The sequence below is a fragment of the Panthera leo genome, chromosome B3 (assembly GCF_018350215.1).
Source record: "Panthera leo isolate Ple1 chromosome B3, P.leo_Ple1_pat1.1, whole genome shotgun sequence".
Lineage (NCBI taxonomy): Eukaryota > Metazoa > Chordata > Mammalia > Carnivora > Felidae > Panthera > Panthera leo.
The window spans coordinates 94,640,090-94,666,157 of NC_056684.1; the positions used below are offsets into that span (position 1 = coordinate 94,640,090).

Sequence of the window (26,068 nt, forward strand, 5' to 3'; positions counted from 1 at the left end):
TAAGGCTCTAGTTCTAGATTTCTTAGTGTTAAGCATGCTGCCCTGGGTAACTCTTCCCTTCTTAATGTTTTGTCACCTGTCTCTTAGCATCTAAACACTCTAAGCAGTTTTTTTGAGCTACTTAGGAAAATTCTATCCCAATTCAAAAATTGCGACTATTTGGGGTCGCCTGGTGGCTCAGTTGAGCATCTGACTTCAGCTCAAGTCATGATCTCACAGTTTGTGAGTTCAAGCCCCGCGTCAGGCTCTGTGCTGACAGCTCGGAGTTTGGAGCCTGCTTTGGATTCTGTGTCTCCCCCTCTCGCTTGTGTTCTAATAAAATAAATACATAAAAAATAAATAAACATTAAAAATTGTGATTATTGGAATTCAAAATAAGTTTTTAAATAAGAAAGATAATGCAGTTACAATAAAAGCATTAGGAGTATCAATGCTTCAGACATGTCTTTTAGAATTTCAGATGTTCCTCAGGTGGCAATTTATTCTTATGTAAGTGACCTACCTGTCTTCAAATTGTGAACAGGTTTTTACATACTGACTAGTCATAATATGTCCTCAAAATACATAGGTTTTATTTATTTATTTATTTATTTATTTATTTATTTATTTTTAATGTGTATTTATTTTTGACAGAGGCAGAGAGAAACAGAGCATCAGCGGGGGAGGGGCAGAGAGACAGGGACACACAGAATCTGAAGCAGGCTCCAGGCTCTGAGCTGTCAGCACAGAGCCCCATATGGGGCTTGAACTCGCAGACCATGAGATCATGACCTGAGCCAAAGTCGAATGCTCAACCGACTGAGCCACCCAGGCACCCCTAAAATATATAGATTTAAACTATATCCAACTCAAATTTATTTCATATCCTTGAATATGGTTAAGAGTTATGAATGTAGCCAGTGAATTTTGGGTCATTTGCCTTACCTCATTTAGTTTTTAAGAAAATCTAAAATGGCAGTTGAATGAAGAGATTATTATTGCTTCATTTTAGTTAATGTACTTGATTATTTAAAATTAGATTCTTTTCCCCAGATTGAACTATAAGTCCACTTCCTATGAACATGAGTTGAAAACTGTCTCAAAATGATGTCATGTGGGAAAAGTAAAGATGAGATTTTTGTTACCTTCTCATATTTTCATGAGATTCTCTGAATACAGAGTGAATTTTAGTGATATCAGTTTTTCCTCTATCTCTGCTTTATTTGTCAGGTAAGATTAATCAGCTTCTGAAATTATTCTATCTGTGTGTGTGTGTGTGTGTGTGTGTGTGTGTGTGTGTGTGTGTGTGTTGGTCTGCTGTCTAAAAGAAAATGAGCTTCATGAGTTCATGGACTTTTTCTGTCTGTTTCACTTCTTATCCTACATAAAACAGTGTGTAACATCTAATTACAAAAGAAGAATCAAAGAATATTAAGGCTTTGACAAATTATACACAGGGGCATGTATTGTTCTTTTACATAGATAGCATGCATACAGGGGCATTTATTTCATCATTTATTTATTGACTCAGGCATTCAAAAGACAATTTTTGAGCCCCTTTGAATTCTTTATGCTTTCATTATTTGAACTAAATGCTATAATTTCAAAATAAAATTTGTACTCATTCTTTTAATATTTTAGAAGTAAACTTAAGAAGCAGATCTTTCTGAGGTTACAGTTTCATCAGAAAGTCAAATGATATTATTAATATATTCAATCAAACACTGCTGACTAGAAAGGCAACTCTGGGTGGTAACTCATGCTCTTCGTAAATATTTTCTTTTATATTTGCAGGTACATGAGGATACCACTTGTTTGCCTTGTTTATCTCACTTAAAGTCATTGGGCTTGCTTTGGTCAAGGAAATAGGAATGGAAGTGATATGGGTCCCTTCCAAGAGTAAGATTTAAGAACTGGTACAAGCCTTAACATTTTTCTTTCCAAAAAATAATTAATGTTGTAAAAGTAATTTTGTATTAATATACAGGAGTACTTAACCTAGTATACCAATACTGTGGGGCACCAAGATACTTTCTAAAGAAAGAATAATATAAAATTATAGAGGATATAGTATAAAATATACACATACACACACACACACACGTGCGCGCGCGCACATGCGCATGTGTGTGTTAAGAGTAACTATTCTTCCAAAAATTTTTTCTCATTTTAGGACCTATCATTGTAGCACCTTGTACTATAAGTATAGACACACATATGTTCAAAATTAGCTTCCCATTTTTGAGGGAGGTGCCTATTAAATATAAGAAAAATTCCTATGAATTTTTTATTGTTTCATTTTCTGAAGACATGAGTTTCTGAGAATAAATCTTAGAACATTAAAAAAAGTTGCAGGGATACATTAAGGTTCTTTTATATTATCACATGAAACTTCCTTCAGATTTTGTTTTTAAATTTTACCATTGTATATTTGCTTGAAAACATTCCATTAAATATGTGTCTACCATTCATCTCAATAGCAATTCATTTTCCTAGAACTATAAAAAATCATATTTAAAAATATTTTCTTAACCTATCGAAAAGAGTAACAGATATTCATATGTTTTGACATAAGATTTTTGACAACAAGCACATAAGTAGTGAACTTATTTTTTCAACTCTGCCTTCTTGCTCCCTTCTTTCCCATAATCTAAATTTAATTGTCAAATCATCCTCATTTGGCCAAATCAATTTCTCTCCAATCACCAAGGCAGCAGCACTGATTCCTATTGTTATATATCATTTGAAATTAAAAAAAAAAAAACAGCTTTCACTCTATGCTCATCCCTTCTTAATTTTGTGCCACAATAGCAATCATTTGATTCCTCGGTTTTGGCCTTTTCTGGGTCTCCCACTTCTCTCAAGGTGAAGTCTAACTTGTTTGGAATATTTCATTTGGCCCTTTGTGTCCTTGGTCTATCATATCTCCAGCTAGATCCTGCCCCTCATGCAGTACATGGTCAGATACACTGCTTTATTCTCAGGTCTCTGAACTTACCATGTTGGTTTTGTATCAGGTACATGGTAATTCCCTCCATGTCCCCTGATCTGGGGTAACTTCTATTCACTCTTCCCATGTAAGTTTGCTATTACTGTGTCAGCATTCCTCACCTCCCAAAGTTATCTTAGGTTCTCCTCCAATGTTTTCCCACAATACCTTATATCCACACCTATTATCATACCTATCAAACGGTACTGTAATTGCCTCCTTGGTTATCCATCCATGAAGATATAAGACCATCCTCCCACCCACCCATTCCCACCTCCTTGGCATCTCAAATGCTTGGCATTTGAGTCCTTCATATTTAATCAGAGCTTAGTACATGCTTCACTGATTACATGAAAGGATCCTTCTTTCTTATGACTGACCTCTTTATAAATTGACATGAAATATAGAAGGCAGATTTAAGCATTCATTTACAATAGACCCTAACCCCCTTTTGTCTAGCCTCATTTATAAGGCACAGCAAACATGCTATTCTTGTATTGGTATTTTGATTTATAAACTTTTTGTATTTGGCTGTAGAAGCAGCAAGAGGTGAGCAGACATATATACCTTTTCATGATAGAGCTCTGGGATGCCTATCCAATATCCTTTCCGATGAAATATTACATTCTAATGATTCAGAGAAGCATACAGAATTTCACAGCAGTGAAATATAGAAGAAAAGAGCTTTTAGAATTAGACAAACAAGGTTAATATTATAGTTCCCCAAGGACCCCTCTCTCTGCAGAACATGATTACAAAGCTTAACTTTCAGAAGATTATTTCTGCATCTAAACAAGATTGATAATACCAATTTCACAGGAATTTTTGGTTTTTAGTATTATATTGGCATATTTTTCTAATTTATATTATTATTCTGAAATCAAACAGTTGTTTTGTTTTCCTCATTTACCAATAAAAAAGCAAAAACGGGTATTCATATCATGCCATAATTAAGTAAACTATAAAATAACAAATTGAGGAAAAGATTTCCAAAATCAGAAAGGTTTGTATAAAATATAGAAAATGTAAGTAGAAAAGTGGATGTATCCTCAAATACAGAAGAAATTAAAGGAAGAAAAATATAATGTTCAACTATGTGGGTATAGATATATATAATTCTAATTAAAATATGAATAGCAACTAAAGTTAATACAAAAAGAGGTAGAAATTGTCAATAAGAAATCAGTATAAGGGAAGTGAGAAAACAAGATGAAAATCTACCATTAAAAAATGAAAAATAAGAGGGGCACTTGGAAGGCTCAGTCAATGAAGCGCCCAACTGTTGGTCTCAACTCAGGTCATGAGCCCCTTATGACAGCATAGAGCCTGCCTAGGACTCTTCCTCTCCTTCTCTCTATCCCTCCCCTGCTTATGCTTGCTCGCTCTCTCTCTCTCTTGAAATAAATGAACTTAAAAAAATTTAAAAAATGAAGAAGAAGAAAGAGGAAGGAGAGGAAAGATGAGATAGAAGATAAAGACACAAAGCTCAAATGATATTCAGCTGAATTACACTTGTCAGACTCCAACCCACATGTCTTGGGTTCAAATCCCAGTTTCGCCTTTGATCTTGGGTGTATTACTTAACCCCATGACTTAATTGTCATTAACACAGAAAAACAGGAATATCTATCTCACTGTGTTGATTAAAAAATAAAATATGGTAGTATATGTAAAGCAAAGTACCTGACTGTGCAGCATGCATACTTCAAGAGCAGCTGGTGGAATCTATAAGAACTCCTAAGTTGAGGAGTAGCCAAGAATAGCATGGAAGTTTTTTTTGTGTCTCACATCCATAAAATACAGCCAGACCAACACTAAACCATCCTACACACCTAGAAAACTGATTGGAGGATTAACACAACAATCTGCACAACCTGAACCACAGAATAAAGCAGGTACACAGCACGGAGAAGTGAACTTGGGGAGCGAGAAGCCACGAAGGACAAGGAGGGCAGGTGGAGAGAGGACAGAGTTGGCGGGGGGGGGGGGGTCGCTGGGGGGAGAATATGGGAAAAGCACTCCTCCCCAAAAGGAGCTTGAAAGAAAGTGGAAAATTGGAAACAGCCATAGGGACTAAAGTACAAAGGGAGAAATGCGAAAGGAGAAGGTTTAAATTCCATTAAGACTGTAAACAAGGGGAGCACAAAGTCTGCAAATCCACAGCTCGATACCTGGAGGTGCTCTGGTGGGAAGGGCGAATCCCCAGGGGCAGAGTGGGGTTCGGGAGGTTCTCAGGCCACACGGGGAAAAGCAATTCCACTGCTGGAAGACATTTGGTAGAGACTGTTGAAGCCATCAGGTCCCAGCAGACCCCAGAGAATGGGCACATTTGCTGGTGCTAGAACAAGGTCTTTAAAGGTGAAGCCTGGTGTCAGATGTGTGTTGTGATTTTCCATAATCCCTGAAAAGCTGCTGCTACACTATCTCGTGAACTTTTTCTGTGGTGGGCTGGCATCTTGCCGCAGTCTCGGGGTACTGGCAGCAGCAGGTTCCAGCAAGTGTTCCTGGGTTCAGCGACATTCGGCCATTGCTCATTCGGCCATTGCTCGGTAAGACTCTCCCACAGAGGGGCAGAACGGGTCAAAGCCGCAGTCCTTCAGAAGTAAGGAACCAGGGAAAACAGCCGCATCTGAGATAAAACTCGGGAGAGAGGTACTGCCTGGGGCCTGGTCACAGACAGTGAAAAAGCAGGGAATGGACAAAAGCTGAAGACAGAGGATGGGTTGGCGATTGCGGATCCACGAGAACAGAGTTCTGATACTAGAGACTGGGTAGCTGCATGATGCCATTTTCACTGCTCCCGTGCTTGCGCATATGCACCTACGAGCACCACAACACTCCACACCAGTAGGCTAGCAGTGCCATCTAGTGGAGAATGGAGCCCTTACACTGAGCTCCACCCAAACTAGCCAACCTGGCTCTTCAAGAACACAAGTCTCACCACCTACTTAGTACATGGACTACACAGTGCTTCATAGTCTGACTTCTAGGGGAAATGAAGTAGTTTCAGTCCTATTTCAAACTGTTAGCAGCTCCATCTATTCAATTTTCCTTCTTTTTTTCCCCTCTTTTTCTCTTTTTCAATTCTTTTCTTTTTCTTGAATACAGAAAGAGAAAAAAATCATTTTTATTTTCAATTTTTATTAAAAATATTTTTCTTTAAATTTTTTACTATATTTTTTGCTTTTGTGTAATTTTTTTTCAAATTATATTTTACATCCATCATTTTATTTTAGTCTACTTCAGTGTATTCACTTTTTCAAATTTTCAAATGATTTCCTTTTTTTTCTTTTTCTGTTTCCTCTTTTCTGTTTCCTTTCTTTTTCTTGAATGCAGAAAGACAAAAACTTCATTTTAAACTTTCAATTTCTATTAAATTTTTTTTAATTTTTTATTGTATTTTATGTAAATTTTTTCAAATTCTATTTTACTTCATTCATTTTATTTTACTCTACTACAGTGTATTCACTTTTTAAAAATTTCAAATGATTTCCCTTTTTTTCTTTCTCTTTTTTCTATTTTTCATTTCTTTTTCTTGAATAGAGAAAGAAAAAAATTCATCTTTATTAATTTTTATTAAAAATATTTCTTTAACATTTTTCTACTATATTCTTTACTTTTGTGTATATTTTTTCAAATTGTATGTTACTCCCATCATCTCATTTTAGTCTACTTCAGTGTATTCATTTTTTCAAATTCTGAAACGATTCCTTCACCCCCGCTTTTTTTTTCTAATCTGTGAAACCACTTTCAACACCCAGACCAAAACACACCCAGGATCTAGCATCATTTATTTGATTTATGTTTGTGTGTGTGTGTATTAATTATTAATTTTAATATTTTTAATTTTAACTTTTTAATTTTTAATTTTCTACATCATTAATTCCCTTTCTCCCTTCAAAATGACAAAATGAAGGAAATCACTCCAAAAGAAAGAGCACGAAGAAACAACAGCCAGGGATTTAACCAACACAGATATAAGCAAGATGTCTGAACCAGAATTTAGAATCACGATAATAATAAGAATACTAGCTGGAGTCGAAAATAGATTAGCATCCCTTTCTGCAGAGATAAAAGAAGTAAAAAATAGACAGAAAGAAGTTAAAAATGCTATAACCGAGCTGCAATCACGGATGGATGCCACGCGGCAAGGATGCATGAGGCAGAACAGAGAATCACCAATATAGAGGACAAACTTATAGAGAATAATGAAGCAGAAAAAAAGAGGGAGATTAAGGCAAAAGAGCATGATTTAAGAATTAGAGAAATCAGTAACTCATTAGAAAGGAACAACATCAGAATCATAGGGGTCCCAGAAGAGGAAGACAGAGAAATAGGGATAGAAGCGTTATGCGAGCAAATCATAGCGGAAAACTTTCCTAACCTAGGGAAAGACACAGACATCAAAATCCAGCAAGCACAGAGGACCCCCATTAGATTCAATAAAAACCGACCATCAACAGGCATATCACAGTAAATTCACAAAATACTCAGGCAAGGAGAGAATCATGAAAGCAGCAAGGGAAAAAAAGTCCCTAACCTACAAGGGAAGAAAGATCAGGTTTGCAGCAGACCTATCCACAGAAACTTGGCAGGCCAGAAAGGAGTGGCAGGGTATATTCAATGTGCTGAATCAGAAAAATATGCAGCCAAGAATTATTTATCCAGCCAAGCTGTCATTCAAAATAGGAGAGATAAAAAGTTTCCCAGACAAAAAAAAAAAAAAAAAAAAATTAAAGCGATTTGTGACCACTAAACGAGCCCTGCAATAAATTTTCAAGGGGACTCTCTGAGGGGAGAAAAGAATGAATGAATGAATGAATGAATGAATGAATGAATAAATACCAAAAGCAAAAAGATTAGAAAAGACCTGAGAAACTGCAACTCTACAAGCATCATAATGGCAATAAATTCATATCTTTCAGTACTCACTCTACATGTCAATGGACTCAATGCTCCAATCGAAAGACAAAGGGTAACATAGGAAAACAAGATCCATCTATATGCTGATTACAAGAGACCCACTTTAGAACTAAAGACCCCTTCATATTAAAAATAAGGTGATGGAGAACCATCTATCATGCTAATGGTTGACAAAAGAAAGCCGGAGTAGCCACACTTATATCAGAAAATCTAGACTTTAAAATAAAGACTGTATCAGGGGCACCTGGGTGGCTCAGTCGTTTCAGTGTCCAACTTCAGCTCAGGTCATGATCTCACAGCTCGTGAGTTTGAGCCTCGTGTCAGGCTCTGTGCAGAAAGCTCAGAGCCTGAAGCCTGCTTCAGCTTCTGTCTCTCTCTCTCTCACTCTCTCTCTCTCTCCCCTCCTCTGCTCATACGCTGTCTCTCTCTGTCTCAAAGATAAATATATATTAAAAAATTTTTAAATAAAGACTGTATCAAGAGATGCAGAAGGACATTATATCCTAATCAAGGGGTATATCCACCAAGAAGACCTAACAATTGTAACCTTTTATGAGCCAAATGTGGAAGAACCCAAATATATAAATCAATTAATCACAAACATAAAAAAACTCATCGATAGTAACACCATAATAGTAGGTGATTTCAACACCCCACTCACAGCAATGGACAGATCATCTAATTAAAAAATCAACAGGAAGACAATGGCTTTGAATGACAAACTGGACCAGATGGACTTAACAGATATATTCAGAATATTTCATCCTAAAGCAGAATATACATTCTTCTCCAGTGCACATGGAACATTCTCCAGAATAGACCATATACTGGGACACAAATCAGCCCTAAGTAAGTACAAAAAGATTGAGATCATACCGTGCATATTTTCAGACCACAACACTATGAAACTCGAAATCAACCACAAGAAAGAATTTGAAAAGGTAACAAATACTTGGAGACTGAAGAACATCCTACTAAAGAATGATTGGACTAACCAAGAAGTTAAAGAGGAAATTAACAAGTATATGGAAGTCAATGAAAATGATAACACCACAACCCAAAACCTCTGGGAGGCAGCAAAATGGTCATAAAAGGAAAGTATATAGCAATCCAGGCCTTCCTGAAGAAGGAAGAAAGATCTCATATATACAACCTAACATTATGCCTTAAGGAGGTGGAAAAAGAACAGCAAATAAAACCCAAAGCCAGCTGAAGGCAGGAAATAACAAAGACTAGAGCCAAAATTAATGTTATTAAAACCAAAAAACCAGTAGAACAGATCAATGAAACCAGAAGCCGGTTCTTTGGAAGAATTAACAAAATTGATAAACCCCTAGCCAGTTTGATCAAAAGAAAAAGGAAAGGACCCAGATAAATAAAATCAAGAATGAAAGAGGAGAGATCACAACCAACACAGCAAAAATAAAAACAATAAAAAGAGAATATTATGAGAAATTACATGCCAATAAAATGGGCAATCTGGAAGAAATGGACAAATTCCTAGAAACATATACACTACCAAAACTGAAACAGGAAGAAATAGAAAATTTGTACAGACCCATAACCAGGAAGGAAATTGACCTAGTAATCAAAAACCTGCCAAAAAACAAAAGTACAGGGACAGATAGCTTTCCAGGGGAATTCTACCAAACATTTATGGAAGAGTTAACACCTATTCTCTTGAAGGTGTTCCAAAAACTAGAAATGGAAAGAAAACTGCCAAACTCTTTCTAGGAAGCCAGCATTACCTTGATTCCAAAACCAGACAGAGACCCCACTATATAGGAGAACTATAGACCAATTTCCCTGATGAACATGGATGCAAAAATAATCAAGAACATATTAGCCAACTGGATCCAACAATACATTAAAAAAATTATTCACCACGACCAAGTGGGATTTATACCCGGGATGCAGGGCTGGTTCAATATCCGCAAAACAATTAACGTGATTCATCACATCAATAAAAGAAAGGACAAGAACCATAGGATCCTCTCAAAAGATGCAGAGAAAGCATTTGGCAAAATACAACTTCCTTTCTTGATAAAAACCCTCAAGAAGGTAGGGAATGAAGGAGCATAACTCGAGTTCATAAAAGCCATATATGAATGACCCAATGATAATATAATCCTCAATGGGGAAAAACTGAGAACTTTCCCCCTAAGGTCAGGACCAAGACAGGGATGTCCACTCTCACCACTGTTATACAACACAGTATTGGAAGTCTTAACCTCTGCAGTCAGACGACACAAAGAAATAAAGGCATCCAAATTGGCCAGGAGGAGGTCAAACTTTCACTCTTTGCAGATGACATGATACTCTATATGAAAAACCCAAAAGATTCCACCAAAAAACTGCTAGAACTAATTCATGAATTCAGCAAAGTTGCAGGATATAGAACCAACACACAGCATTTGGTTGCATTCCTATTCACCAACAATGAAGTGACAGAAAGAAAATCAAGGAATCGATCCTATTTACAGTTGCACCAAAACCCATAAAATACCTAGGAATAAATCTAAACGAAGAGGTGATAAATCCATACACTGAAAATTATAGAAACCTTATGAAAGAAATTGAAGAAGACACACACACACACACACACACACAAAGGAAAAAAGATTCCATGCTCCTGGATAGGAAGAACAAATATTGTTAAAACGTCGATACTACACAAAGCGATCTACATATTCAATACAATCCCTACCAAAATAACACCAGCATTCTTCACAGAAGTAGAACAAATAATCCTAAAATTTTTATGGAACCAGAAAAGACCCCGAATAGCCAAAGCATTCTTGAAAAAGAAAACTAAAGCAGGAGGCATCACAATCCTAGACTTTAAGCTATACTACAAAGCTGTAATCATCAAGAGAGTATGAAAAAAAAAAAGTATGTTACTGGCACAAAAACAGACACTCAGATCAATGGAACAGAACAGAGAACCCAGAAATGGACCCACAAATGTATGGCCAACTAATCTTTGACAAAGCAGGAAAGAATATCCAATGCAATGAAGACAGTCTCTTCAGCAAGTGGTGCTGGGAAAACTGGACAGCGACATGCAGAAGAATGAACCTGGACCACTTTCTTACACCATATACAAAAATAAACTCAAAATGCATGAAAGACCTCAGTGTAAGACAGGAAGCCATCAAAATCCTTGAGGAGAAGGTAGGCAAACACCTCTTTGATATTGGCCACAGCAACTTCTTACTCAACACCTCCAGAGACAAGGGAAACAAAAACAAAAAATGAACTATTGGGACCTCATCAAAATAAAAAGCTCGTGCGCAGCAAAGGAAACAATCAGCAAAACTAAAAGGCAACCGACAGAATGGGAGAAGATATTTGCAAACAACATGTCAGATAAAGGGTTAGTATCCAAAATCTATAAAGAACTTATCAAACTCAACACCCAACAAACAAATAATCCAGTGAAGAAATGGGCAAAAGACACGGATAGACACTTCTCCAAAGAAGACATCCAGATGGCCAACCGACACATGAAAAAATGCTCAACATCACTCATCATCAGGGAAATAGAAATCAAAACCACAATGAGATACCACCTTACTCCTGTCAAAATAGCTAACATTAACAACACAGGCAACAACAGATTTTGGCGAGGATATGGAGAAAGAGGATCTCTTTTGCGTTGTTGGTGGGAATGCAAGCTGGTGCAGCCCCTCTGGAAAACAGTATGGAGCTTCCTCAAAAAAAAACCCTCAAAATAGAACTACCCTACGACCCAACAATTGCACTACTAGGCATTTATTCAAGGGATACAGGTGTCCTGTTTTGAAGGGACACATGCACCCCATGTTTATAGCAGCACTATCAACAATAGCCAAAGTATGGAAAGAGTCCAAATATCCATTGATGGATGAATGAATAAAGAAGAAGTGATATATATACACACACACACACACACACACACACACACACACACACACACAATGGAGTATTACTCGACAATCAAAAAGAATGATATCTTGCCATTTGCGACTACATGGATGGAACTGGAGGGTATTAAGCTAAGTGAAATTAGTCAGTCAGAGAAAAGCAAAAATAATATGACTTCACTCATATGAGGACTTTAAGAGACAAAACAGATGAGGATACGGGAAGGGAAACAAAAATAATATAAAACAGGGAGAGGGACAAAACAGAAGAGGCTCTTAAATATAGAGAACAAACAGAGGGTTACTGGAGGGGCTGTGGGAGGGGTGATGGGTTAAATGGGTAAGGGACACTAAGGAACCTACTCCTGAAATCATTGTTGCACTATATGCTAACTCATTTGGATGTAAATTTTAAAAAATTGAAAAAAAAGAACTGGTAAGAATAAGTCATTCCTGTTCTATTCAAACTATTGCCTTCAAATTTTTCTCAACTTCTTGCTCCATCTTTTCATAAATGGTTTTCAGAACTTGGAGTCCACTAAACACGTTATGATTGTTTTCATTTCTTGTTTGAACTTTTTAAAACACAGAACAGAAACTTGGAGTATCTGACAATCCAGTATCAAGCAACTGTACGATTGTAGTTAATGTAATTTTTTTGAAATCTTTCATGTTCAGCATTCATCACTCAAAGGTAAATATTCTTCCAGCTACTTTAGTTAAGTTTTATGTCATGAAAGTAAGTGTAAAAATATATACGATCCACATTTTCAGACAACTTATGAAATGTGAAGAATTAAAGTGAAAATGATAAAGATAAATTGATGGTAATTTATAATTAAAAATGAAAAGAAGCAATAGAAAGTGGTTGTCAATTGAAGAGCATCTGACAATCATTCATTTTTGAAACTTGAGGGAATGATCACTTAGAAGTTATAACAGTGTTTTGAAGTAGTAACATTCCTTGATGAGGCACCGAGTCAGTCATTAGAAAACTACCAAATGCAAATTTTAGTTTACACATACCATAAGTAAGTTAACTTTTAACACTCCATTTATAGGTTTCTTGTAAAAAATCTTTAAAAGTATATACAAATATAAGCCTAAGGAACTGTGCATATCTTGCCCAGAAGAACTAAGGAAAATATTTGCATTTAAGTTCTCAGTATACCAGATACATCTTGAAGATTAATGGTAGACTGAGAATATGTTAATAATCACTGGTCTTGGAAATGCATCAATTCAGGCATAACAAAAGGATACCTCTCTGGTTGGAAGTCATTGTACCCCTTATAATTTACTCATTATAACATGTAAATTTCAAAATCATTAATTCCAAAAATGGTGTTGAGCAGCATATGCCAAGCACTGTGCTTAAACAGCATTTATACACTTTTTAAATACTGAGATCATATAGGAATGCTATTATGAGAAAATGTCAAAAGATGAAAATGGAATCTGATCTTAGTCCCTTCAATACAGAATGGTTCCAAAGTATGGCCCTGATATAGCTTTATCAAGTTCACACAGGAAGTTGTTAAAAATACAAATACTTGGGCCATACCCCAGACTCACTAAACTAGAACCTGTCGAAGTGGGGTGCAGCAACTGTTTTATGAAGCACTATAGGTGATTCTGATGTACACTCAAATTTGAGAGCAACTGCTATAACACAAAGAAACCAGGATGATCAGTTTATTAATAGACATAGTACATAGACTACAAATATAAACTATACATCAATAAGTAAATCTACATTGAAACAAACAACTTGCATAGTGTTGAAGCCTGAAAAAAGGAACATGAATCCAAGTGTCTACCAATAGATGAGTGGATAAAAAAGAAGTGGATATATGTGCAATAGAATATTACTTGGCCATAAAAAAGAATGAAATCTTGCCATTTGCAACAACATGGATGGAGCTAGAGAGCATAATGCTAAGCAAAATAAGTCAGAGAAAGAAAAATACTATATGATTTCACTCATTTGTGCAATTTAAGGGAAAAAAACAAATGAACAAAGAAAAAAAAAAGAGAGATAAACCAAGAAACAGATTCTTAACTGTAGAGAACAAGCTCATGAAACTGATGGTTATCAGAGGGGAGGTTGGTGGGGAATGGGTGAAATATGTGATGGGATTAAGAGTAGAGCATTAAGTAATGCACAGAAGTGTTGAATCACTACATTATACACCTAAAACTAAACTAATACTGTATGTTGACTATACTGTAATTAAAATAAAAGCTTAATTTAAAAACGGATTCTTAATCCAAACTTCATTCTCCATTTTAAGTTTTGATATTTTTTTCCCTTAAAAGTATTTGAATGAATGAATGTTTTCCGGTGAACTCTACAGTCCTAGTCATTTAAGACCATGAATATATAGTATATTATATATTATATAATGTTATAATATATAATAGCACAGAATATAACATAAATAGGTCTTCTGGACAGTTTCTTTGGGAGCAAATTCTTGGAACCCATAAAACACTTATTTACAGACTACAAAAGATACAACTTAGACGTGTGAGAAGTGTTCTCTTATCCAAAGAAATATATGAGTCTTCTGTTTTCCTCTTAACAAAATACTGATTCAAATGGACAGCCAAGATAGGTTCAGCTCAGTTAGATTTTTTAACACTTGACCTTGAAATAATATTAAACCTATCTACATTTATTTTTTCCATTCCCCTCTTAATTGTTCACCTTAAATAAAAAAGCAACACTGGTTTGTCAGTATCTGGTATTTTTAAACTGCAGGCCTTTTTAAACTTTTAAAATTTATTTAAATGTATGAATACAACCCCCCCGCCCCCTTTTTCAGGCATGTATTCACATACCTTTCCCTTAGTTTACATGATATAGATTTTTCTACCTCTTAGTTATTTCTTTTTTCACTAGAACTTCTATCCTCACTGTCTTAATGCAGTAAATTTATGTCTCTACATTTTTGCTATCTTCAGTTCTCAGGTCTAATGCTTCTGGTCTATAAATTTATATTTTCAAGGAGAATTGTTCACTCAAATTCTAGTAGCACATTCCTGTCCAGGCTACCTTTTTTTGTTTTATGTTTACTATCACTCAAATTTAACAAGTTCAACTTAAAAATCTGAGCATTCTTGCAAACTTTGATTCAATATCTTATTTTTATCAATAATTTAACAATCTTTCACTCCAAAGTCTCTTCAAGGTTGCTCATTTTCTATCTCACTCAGGGTCAAGTAAAAGGAAAATTTTCATTAATTTTTCTGAGTAGTATTACTACATAAAATGAAATATGTACAAAGGGCCACAGACTCAGAAAAACTCTTCAGGAAATAGTTGGAATTTTCCAAGACAACATAACCCTATTTTGCAAAGGCTTTCACAGAAAGGCCCTTGACTTGTCCAGGTCTTTCAAATGTATCCTATTTATTCCTCCTAAAAAATAAATTGTGAAGTTAGTATTTATGGAATGAATGAAGTATATATGTGTGGTGTCTTTCATTTGGAAGATGGAGATAGCCACTTTTTATGAACTGGCATATGGCTTATTTCTTTTCCAGAGCCAAAGAGACCATTAACAAAATGGCTTCTCTACCTTTCTCTCCATTGCCTGCTCTCTTCTTCATCTATATACTTGATGATTTCCAGAACATTCACTAAAGAGATTGAAGTAAATGGCAGAAAACAAAGGTCATTGTACTTTTAAAAACTGTTTCTCACAAATCAAATCAATATTCAAGTTCTGCCCATTTCAACATTTTCTTAATTCAATTTTTCTCTCTCCCCTTTCACTACTCTAATGTAAATCTTACTCAACCTTACTTCAAACGTTCCTAATTTTCTTCTCTGCCTCTATTATAATATAATTTAATATACTATGTGTGATATGATCAGATGAATCTACAGAACATGTCATTTTATTCACGAATTAAGACTATACAGTGAATCCACATTATCTATCAATTCTCCACAGATTTCCCTGGGCCAGTATGAAATGTCAACCTATGTCAAATGGTTCCTCCAAACATCTCTCTCAATGAAATCTGTCCAATTGGCTTAAGCCAATCATATACATTAATCTCATTCTGTCTTATTCTATCATTTTACTTCAGCATCTGTAGACTGCCAGTACTTCTTTACACGAGTTGCTAAAGTACAAAAAGTCATTCCCCATGATCAATTATACTCCATGCTCCTTAAATTTTTGTTTCTATCAATACATTAAATGAGGTACTTAGCAATATTAATAACCACAATGGTCATACATATGGTCATTTGTGTATATAATACATTTATAAATTAAAAAAAATAATATTTATTTTTGAGAGAGAGAACATGAGTGAAGGAGTGGGGCAGAGAGAGAGGGAGACAGAGAATCCAAAGCAGGCTCCAGGCTTTGAGCTGTCAGCACAGAGCCCGATGTGGGGCTTGAACCACAAGCCATGAGATTATGACCTGAGAAGTCAGATGCCCAACTAACTGAGCCATCCAGGTGCCCCCATACATTAAAACTTTTTAACTGCTATGATATAGTATAATAGTAAAACGTAAGTAAACAACAATAAGCAATAAATTATTTAATAAAATAACAAAAATGTTTTAAATGTAAGGAAAAATAAACTATAGCTCAGTTTTATAGTCACATGTATAAAGAGTAAAATTAAATTTATAATAAATTCATGTAATAATTATGCAAAAAAGTATATTCATAATTAGTGATTTCTTGATTAGTCTATATTAGTGATTACCATTTATGAAAAAAATTGAGTATAAATCTATAAAAACTAATAAACAAGTCACTAACTTGGTGATCACATCTCTTACCCATCCTACTTTGCAGTACTTATTGCTTTTATAGTTGTTTCTATGGCATTTTGTACATAGTCCTATTATAGCTCACTTTAACAAGACACTGAGGGCAATGCTTCTTTTTTGAACTCCTGGTAATCGCCATAGGGTTAACTTACTTAAAGTTTTATTGACTGAGTGGTCAAATGAAGATGATAATTCTAAGCATTATAATATATCATAACTTAAAAAAAAATTAACGGTTATTTATTTTTAAGACAGAGCATGAACAGGGGAGGGTCAGAGAGAGAGGGAGACATAGAATTGGAAGCAGGCTCCAGGCTCTGAGCTGTCAGCACAGAGCCCAATGCGGGGCTCGAACTCACAGAGCGTGAGATCATGACCCGAGCCAAAGTCAGAAACTCCACCGACTGAGCCACCCAGGTGCCCCTAATATATCATAACTTAAAAAGACAAGAAGACAAGAACAGAGGCATTTCATCTTATTCAATAAAACATCCTACTTTCCAAGGATGACAGTCAAAAAGCCACATTCATTGCGCATCTCTATGACAGAGTATAAAAAAGAAACTGTATAAAACTTCACAATCCTTTATTATTAAAACTATAGCTGTGTGTGTTTCAAATGCGGCCAAACGATGTTTATGGTACCTTCAGATAACTTAGAAACAGTTTTGCTTGTTCCTTAATTCCTTAGATACCAAGGAAAGCAGACATTCAAATAACCTTTTCTCTTTCCTGTTAAGCAACAAATGAAGCAAATAATTGTGGGGCTAGTAGCTGTCTAAGGAGATTAAACAATTGCTTAGCTGAGCCTAAAAAGTATAAATTAAAGATATTAAGATTTTGAGAAAACTTTTTTCCCACATATTACATTTTTTAACTTCATATGATGTATCTGTTCTCTTTTCAAGTCTCTTAAAGCAGTGATTCCGGAACACCAGTGTTCTTTTTTTCTCAAATACACTGCAGCAACTTCTAAGAAAAGTATATAAGCCAATACTCAAATTCGAAGGGAATTTTCATCATATTTAAATATAGACTAAATAATTTAATTGAAGTAATTATCCATTTACCAGAAAGCTACAGAAATGCCAGGTTCAGCTCACCAACTCTATCCAGTTGTGGGTTTAATAACACAGCAGTAATTTTATCACCTGAATTTAATAATAGGTAACAAGGTTTCTAACAGTTTCTGGCTTAAAAACAAAGTAGGGCTCTCTAGAATTGAATTTGCCATTAATTTTTAAGAATCAGATTTGTTTTACAGACTTCATCTAATACAGAAATGTATTACGTAATATGTTTGACATAAAAGGGGAGGTGCTCTGCACTAGATAACCTACATATTTTGTGGGTAGAAGAAATTATTTAGATATATATGCTCAAAATAAAAATACTGGCCAAATAAATAAGTCTTTTTTTAAATTTTTTAAATTTATTTTTGAGAAAGAGAGAGACAGAGCATGAGCAGGGGAGGGGCAAAGAGAGAGGGAGCGACAGAATCCGAAGCAGGCTCCAGGCTCTGAGCTGTCAGCACAGAGCCTGACACGGGGCTTGAACTCAGGGACTGTGAGATCATGACCTGAGCCAAAGTCGGATGCTTAACCGACTGAGCCACCCAGGAGCCCCCAAAGAAATAAGTCTTAAAAAACAGGAAATGTGTGACATAAATTATTAATAATCCCTCGAGGAAAAACTGGTCTCATAATCAAAGGTATAAATGTTAGTTATTAGGGAAAAAAAAAAAAAACATTTTTAAGCCATTTAATCCATTTATAAAATCCATTTGGTTGAGGTTACATTCCTAGCAGTGTTTATTTCAAAATCATGCAAGTTATATTGATTATATTCAAAAGCTCTTGATTCAAGATTCTGTGATAGCTTGGGGGATGAAAAAGGCCATTTGTATGTAATATAAAATCTTTATTACAGTGATCATCAGATCAGAATGCAAGAGTGATTTCTGTTAAAAATGCTGGTATTGTGTCTTTAAAAATGTTAATACCTAAATGTACATGCCAATGAAAGAAGAAATCTAAATTTTCTAAGACAATATATAAAAAAAACCATATTTTACATTAATATCTTTGTTTCCTTTTATTAAGCAGGGGATATTCTTAAAAGTACTGTATCACTTTCATTATATCCAGAATGCCTTTGCCCTACCATCCTAAGCTTTGATGTATAAGGAGATCTTCAAAAGAAATTTTGCCTTTTGAGGCTATTTTGCATGTAAAGATTTTTCGTGTAAAGGTAAGGTATAAAGGACATGGTAGTGGGGAAAATAGAAGCAGATAAACCTATTCTCTCTGTTCTACAAACCTTGTTTTCCTACTCACGTTGGCAGAACAGCATGCGGCCATTACTCTTTATTGAGACACTACCCAAAACATAACAGAGTTCCTCTTCTGTGGCAAGACATAATGCAAGTAAAATTACGAACTAAAATGGAACATTGTAAAAAAGCACCCTAAGATAAAATTATACTTATTTCTAAATATAAAAGAAAATCCAAATAATAAAGAAGTCCAGAGAGAATGTTTGGCAAGGAAAGAGTTAGCTTCAAAATCGTGTCAGAGACGGGAACGGTTTTCCAGACTATGGCTCATAACATCAGAAATACATTTTCCTCTAGTGGATGGCATGAATCTCACAAACTTGGAAAGAATAGTATTAGCAGCAGACTTACTGATCTGATCAAGAAGGCTTTAAACTAAGACTCAAGGTGGAAGAGAAAAATGTGAATCAGTAAAATGGATATTATGGAAGACAAGTTTGAAATGAAAATAAGACAAAGGGACAAAATTGTCTAGAAACTACTTCGTGAAAATCATGGTTTGGAATAATACTTAGGCCTAGGATATACAGTATACCGAATGCAACTAAAAAATAGTAGACATATTAAGATCATAAAATGTCCTTTTTTTTTTTTTTTAACTCCTTACACAATTCTGGTAACTGAATATGAGAACTCCAACAGATGTTTATGTAAGGAATGCCCTGCACAAGGGAAGCTGGCCTGTGGGGCAAGTGTGGAATGCATTCCACTCCACATCCAATTGCCCAAAAGGTATCATTATATTCAATTTACAGGGTAGGAATCTAGGTATAGGTATGTTCAGAAATCTGCTCCAGGTTATATAGTTAAAAAATGATGAGGCTAGATTGGCTAGAATTGGAAGCCAGATATGTCTGGAATGCATAATTTGAAAAAAACATAGAGGAAATTTATACACACATATACACTCATATATAATTTATTCTAGAGTAGCAGAGTAGAGGGAAATTGTCTAATTTGTTCACAAGGAACACCACAGTGACTAGGAAATGTGCATCAGTGCATATCAGAGAGTTATATACTAGTTCTATGATCCAGATATGTAAAAATAAGAATTTATAGGAGATGCTAATGTAGGAGAGGAAAATCTGAAGAGAAACTGCCATTGGAAAATAGGGTAGTGATCATTGTGAAACATAATACAGAAAGTAGTTTATTAATAATGAGTACAAGATGTGGACAGAAGGAAGGGCTTCAATTAGTTGGATCCCTCTTAGAAGGAAATCTGATTCTGCTCAAATTAATTTGGGAGGAACGGCTCTAATGGCAACTGCTTTTCTGCTAAATCTGACTTAGAGAGAAGGTAGCTGCATACACAGTGGAGACATTGGGAATGGAGGTTTTGAGAGACAGGAGAGTAAAGCAAGGTAATGATGAGCAGAGTTGGGTAAATTCTGCAGACCCAAAATAGGCAGCCCTTCAGTTTACAGGAGCAATGGGCCATTACCCAGATACTGTAAGAAAGTGCATCTGAAGAAGAAAGTAAGAAGCTAAAGATGAAATTCTGACTTTATCATTGCAAATAAAGTTATAACCAGAAAAAAAGGAAAAGACACCTAAGGAAAATAACAATTTTACAAATAACAATTTGGTATTCGGTTCTTAGAGATCTCAAAATACAGATAATGAAAGATGAATGTGAATGACCAAATCAAGTGGTAAGGACGCAGAAAATGAGTTGACATGTCTAAAGTCAAGAATGCCCTAAGATGCTGTAAATATGAAAGATCTAAAAATGTTAGCTTAAGAAGAAAAAAAAGAAAAAAAGTCCACCAGCTGAAGGAAAAAGAACTGCTAACCTTTCTTGTTTATATTTTCTTTATTAGGGAAAATTGTCATCACATTAGAATGAGTAGAACAAACAATTTCGATACAGGTTTGGGATTTACTCAGATTTCCTTAGTGACTGAAGCAAAAGGGGAATAATAAAGTTTCTCAATGATACCCTGCTGTCTGCTCTATCAGCGACCTATGAATACTTAGACAAGAAAGTGGCAATTTTCAAACGCCAGGATGTATTTACTAGAAAAAAGATTTTTATTTTTTCATTTAGATTAGATTAGACAGGAAAGACATGAATATTCAACTCACAATATATCTTAATTTGAATAATGTATCTTACATAGTCTTTTATTATAACTTTGTGAACAAGGTAGAAAAACACTGGTTTTATGATAATACAACTGAGGGGATTAATGATGGTTGATCAATCTTCTCCAAGCAAACTTTGTCCTTTCTGTTGTGGAAACTCAAAATGCTATTCTGTTATTTCATCAAGGAAGTGGAATAACACTTTACAAGTCTGGGGATAATATAAAGTTTTGAGGGAAAGCTAATAGATTATATAGTCATCAAATAACTCTTCAAAAATGTTTTGTTATGTTGAAACAGTCACTCCAGATAATATACTATGTAACAGGAATCAATGTAAAGACCCACATTTAAATTTAAAAAATATCATTTACACCAACAAGGGATAATTTGGTTTAACGATGGTTCACTTGAAAATATTTATTTTCACATAACCCATAATCTTTAGCTACTTTAGGAAAACATACTTGATTGTTTTTGCTCATTTTACTAAAATATTTCTATTCTTCCAATATATTAAATTCATTCTTAAAACAACCTCTCTATGTACTTTGAAACCTTTAGAGTAAAAATAACTAAGACTTCTAACTCCTTAGGAAACAAGACAAAGAATTACGCATTATAGGTAAGTGTAAGCACATCTTAAATAAGTTTCTTTCATAGCAGTAATACAGTGTAATTTCTATAGCATATCTAGTGATGAAGGATTTCAGAAGGCTCAAAGGATATCACTTTAGAATGTCTGCTGTCACAGCAGAAAATGCAAAAGTTAATCCAAACATTCGTAAATAATTCCAAACAATTCTGTGTAAAGCACAATTATCTTTCATATGGAAAAATATATTCTGGAATTTATGCAAAATGATTAAAAATTTAGAGGAATAAATCATAATAACAAGGTCTTCACAGAGAACCACAAAGAGAGAAAAAAAAAAGTCACTGAATAAATTTCTTTCTCACCTGCCTAATACCCAACCGGTATGCAACAATCCGATCTACTGCATCAGGATTCATTTGTGTCCACTGTAGACTGTAAGAATAAACACGGTGTCTGTTCTGCCACACAGGATTGTAGGTATCATAATAGAATTCTGGAGCATAGGCCTTTCCTAAAAATAGAAAGAGTGCTTAAATTTAATGATGACACATTAAACATGCATATTCTTTTTGACCCTCTTACCACATTCTACCATGTGTGCCATGAGTAATTCTTCTACTTGAAAAGTCATATTATTAAAATCTAATCAACTTTCTGGAGAATTCTGAGCATAGATACAGGAAGATTTCCTGGCTGATTAGATGAAGAGCGTGAGAGGAAGAGAAGAATCAAGGACAACTATAAGTTTTTTGTCCAAGAAAGAATGGAGTTTCCATCAACTGAGATGAAAGCCCATGGGAGGATCAAATTTGGGGGCAGAACTTCAGAAAGTTACTTTTGAACAGTTTAAATGATACAAATGGAGTCATCAAGTGGGATATACTAGTCTCGAATTCAGGAAGGGGCCAGGATTAGAGCTATATACTCTTGCTAACCATACGCATATAAATAGATTTTAAATTGAAAGCCATGAGATTGATGAGGTCACCAAGGGGTTGTGAATAGATAGAGAAGACGACTAAGGCCTAACCCTGAAGCAATCCAGCATTAAGAATGGTGAGAGAAGATAACCCTGACAAAGTGTGAGAAGGAATAAACCAGTCAACAGGAGGAAAATAAAAATTGTGGCATCCAAGAAGTCAAAAGTAGTATTTCAGCAAGTGAATGATCAATTCTGTAAAAACAAATTAGTAAAAATGAAAATCTGTGTTTATATTGTGTTTGGTCAGTAAATTTGAAATTGCCCAAACAACACAGTGACATAAGAACTTGGGCCAATAACAAAGAGGCTTTTATTTAGATTTTAAGAATATCTGAAGTGCATATAGTGTATATAACATATATAAACCATCTCTTTTTTTTTTTTTCCAAGTTCCAAGTTGAAAAATGTACAGACCACTTGGAATGATAGATCCAACTCCTGATATTCTGAAAAACAGATTTTTTCATACTTCATTTTTTTTACCAATAATGTATTTATTTATTACATCAACAACATTAAAGGGGAGCCTATTAAATGCCATGTAGTATACTAAGCATTAGGGACACAATGAACGAAGTATGGCCTCTGTCCTCATAGAAAATACTAACATTTTCTTAGACTTTTCAAATAACTTTGCAATTCCTACTGAATGATGAGTTAATAAGTTGTACATTTATCATCCCTCATTCAACATCTTTTCTGTTTTTTATTTTATAAAAATTAAACATTAAATGGCCTCCTGGGTTTTTCCTCCTGGGTTTCTTTCTGTGGGAACTTCTATTACCTGGTTTTTCATATTTCTTCATCACTACTCATCTATCATCTAATCGTTGCAGAAGAGCTGGCCTGTAAAAAAATTTTTTTTAATGTTTATTTATTTTTGAGAGAGAGAGATAGTGAGTGATTGGAGAAGGGGCAAAGAGAGAGAGGGAGACACAGAATATGAAGCAGGCTCCAGGCTCTGAGCTGTCAGCAACAGAGTCCGTCGCAGGGCTCAAACTCACAAACTTTGAGATCATGACCTAAGCCGAAGTTGGACGACACTTAACTGACTGAGCCACCCAGGCTCTCTGGCCCATAAACATTTCTAAAGGATAGTTAAAAAATGGGTTTTGCCCACTAAGAAGAGAAGTGATAGCTCTATTACCCAGAGATGTTCACCAGGAAAAAATAGCATCGGGTGAGCTGAATTAGATTTTTGATACTTTTACCAGCAAAATTACATGGAATCAAATATCTGAACTTTGATAACATTTGGAAAAGCCTCCCACATCAATATTCTGTGACTTAAAAAAATGTTCCGTGAATATTCATTCAGTTGAATTGGAAATGAATTAAAAAGGAGGTCTCCTGCATAGAAGGAACTCTCTAGAAAAGAGCCATCACATTCACTTTATTGCCTCTTTTATCTTTTTATGGTATTTTTACCTATTACTAAGTGATAGCACAAATTTATTGTTCGCAAGACTGAAGGGCAAAATCTAGGTGGAAAATAATGCTCTGAATGAAGAAATCAATACCCAAAATGTCACTGGCAACTTTTATTTGAGACCAAATTTCTCAAAATGTTATTGAGGACGTGCATTTAGTAGTAGCTTAAAGAGCTAGGGGTTTTGATTAAAAGTAAGCATCCAAAACGTAAAAATGAAGCAAGTGAGCTGCTTAAGTAAGTAATGCAAACCTGGAGGGTTTTCATTAGAGACTAGTGATGATTTAATTAATGAAGTAATAGTCTCAGTAGGGTTTTTTTTTGGAGGGGGGGTGCTTTTGTTTTTTAACCAAGGGGGAAATGCAGCGGTACTAAATTTAGTCCTAAGCATTACTGTTTATAAAATGAAGGACACATTCAAATGGAATGAGTACACAGAGTAGAGTCACAACCTGTGGCTGTTTAGCATAGAAAAGGACAAAAAAAAAATCTCTCAAAAAAGGGCAAATGCAGTTTTCTAAGAGTTGAAATTCTATCACAGAGAAAGAAGATCAGACAAATTTTAACAGACCTATGAAATAAGATGAATACCAGCAGGTAGCTATTAGAAGGAAACACATTTTGATGTAGAAATGTTCTCCCAATCCTTTCTGAATATGGAATGATCTACTTCATTGATTTATTTTCTCTTTGCTAGAGGTATTTAATCAATACCTACTAATCATTTAGCAGGTCTGAGATGGTGAATAGCCACAAGGTGGCCCTTAAAGTACCACTGAGTCGCAGATCTATTGGGTGCTATGAAACATGTGCCTGCTGTTTACTGTATTACTTTAACTGTAGAAATGATAGTAATTTACAGATTCCATTGCATGTTTCTATTGCCTGTAATATAATCCTGTTTTTTGTTTAGTGCCAGTAGGGTAATAGGCTGTCTGTCATAAATGCAAATAGCCATAATTCTAGAACTCATTGTTTACCTAAATAAATACTTTTAAGGTTATTGAAGCAGTTAGACCTTGAAATTAAGAAAATCCTCATGATCCTATGAATAATATGAATTAATCAAGATCTATTTTCAAGATCATCTAACACTCCAAATAGATCCAAATTTCAGTGTAAAATTCCATCATCTGTATATTTAATTGCAGAATATTATAAAGGCTTTCCAGAATATTTTCAAAAATATTTTATTTTCGTTGATATATCTGTATTATTGTGAGTAACATAATATGCAGTAATCTTTCATGGACAATCAGATTAGAAAATAATTTAGAAATGATCTGTTCCAATATCTCCTATGACAATAAAGAGATTTAGGAACAAAGAAATGGTGATGATGTGTGAAACTTGATATAAATAAAAAATCAAATAAAAAAGGCTCCATTACAAATTTGACTTTGATTTGTGAAATTAAAAAAACAGAGAAAGTTTTATTTTAATTAGAAGTTTTGTGTTTTTACTTTTTTTAATTTTAGTTGAACTGCACAACCTTAGAATTAAAGATGAAAAAGGTTTTCGGGGTGCCTGGGTGGCTCAGTTGGATGAGTGTCTGACTTAGGCTCAGGTCACGGTCTCACAGTTCGTGAGTTTGAGCCCCGCGTTGGGCTCTGTGCTGACAGCTCAGAGCCTGGAGCCTGCTTCAGATTCTGTGTCTCCCTCTCTCTCTCTGCCCCTCCCTCTCCCTCTCTCTCTCTCTTAAAAGTAAATAAACATTAAAAATGATGAAAAAGTTTTTAGATGGTGCACAATATTGAATAGTAATAAATAATTACTGACAAGAAATCTTGACGAGTTACAGTTAAATATAGATATTATGCTTATGTTTCAGAACATATTTTGTACTAAATCTCTTTTGTATAAATTTTATTGAATAAAATGCTTTCTATTTCATTTAGAGAAATAATTTTTTAAAGTGACATACACACACATTTCTTCTCTGATTTCAGAGCTAATCATATTAAATATTTATACAGTCACTTGTAAGAAGCTCACCATAATACTAAAGAAATACCCTTATAATAATCCTAGAC

General features: G+C 34.8%; 1 protein-coding gene across 1 annotated transcript in view; it reads right to left on the bottom strand.

Moving 5' to 3' along the window:
• MDGA2 (MAM domain containing glycosylphosphatidylinositol anchor 2) overlaps nt 1–26,068 on the bottom strand; it is an 855,787-nt gene that overhangs the window by 76,406 nt on the left and 753,313 nt on the right. Inside the window, exon 10 of the mRNA XM_042943085.1 lies at nt 21,987–22,135. Coding sequence (XP_042799019.1) covers nt 21,987–22,135 — 149 coding nt within the window. The remainder of the gene's footprint in view (nt 1–21,986; nt 22,136–26,068) is intronic.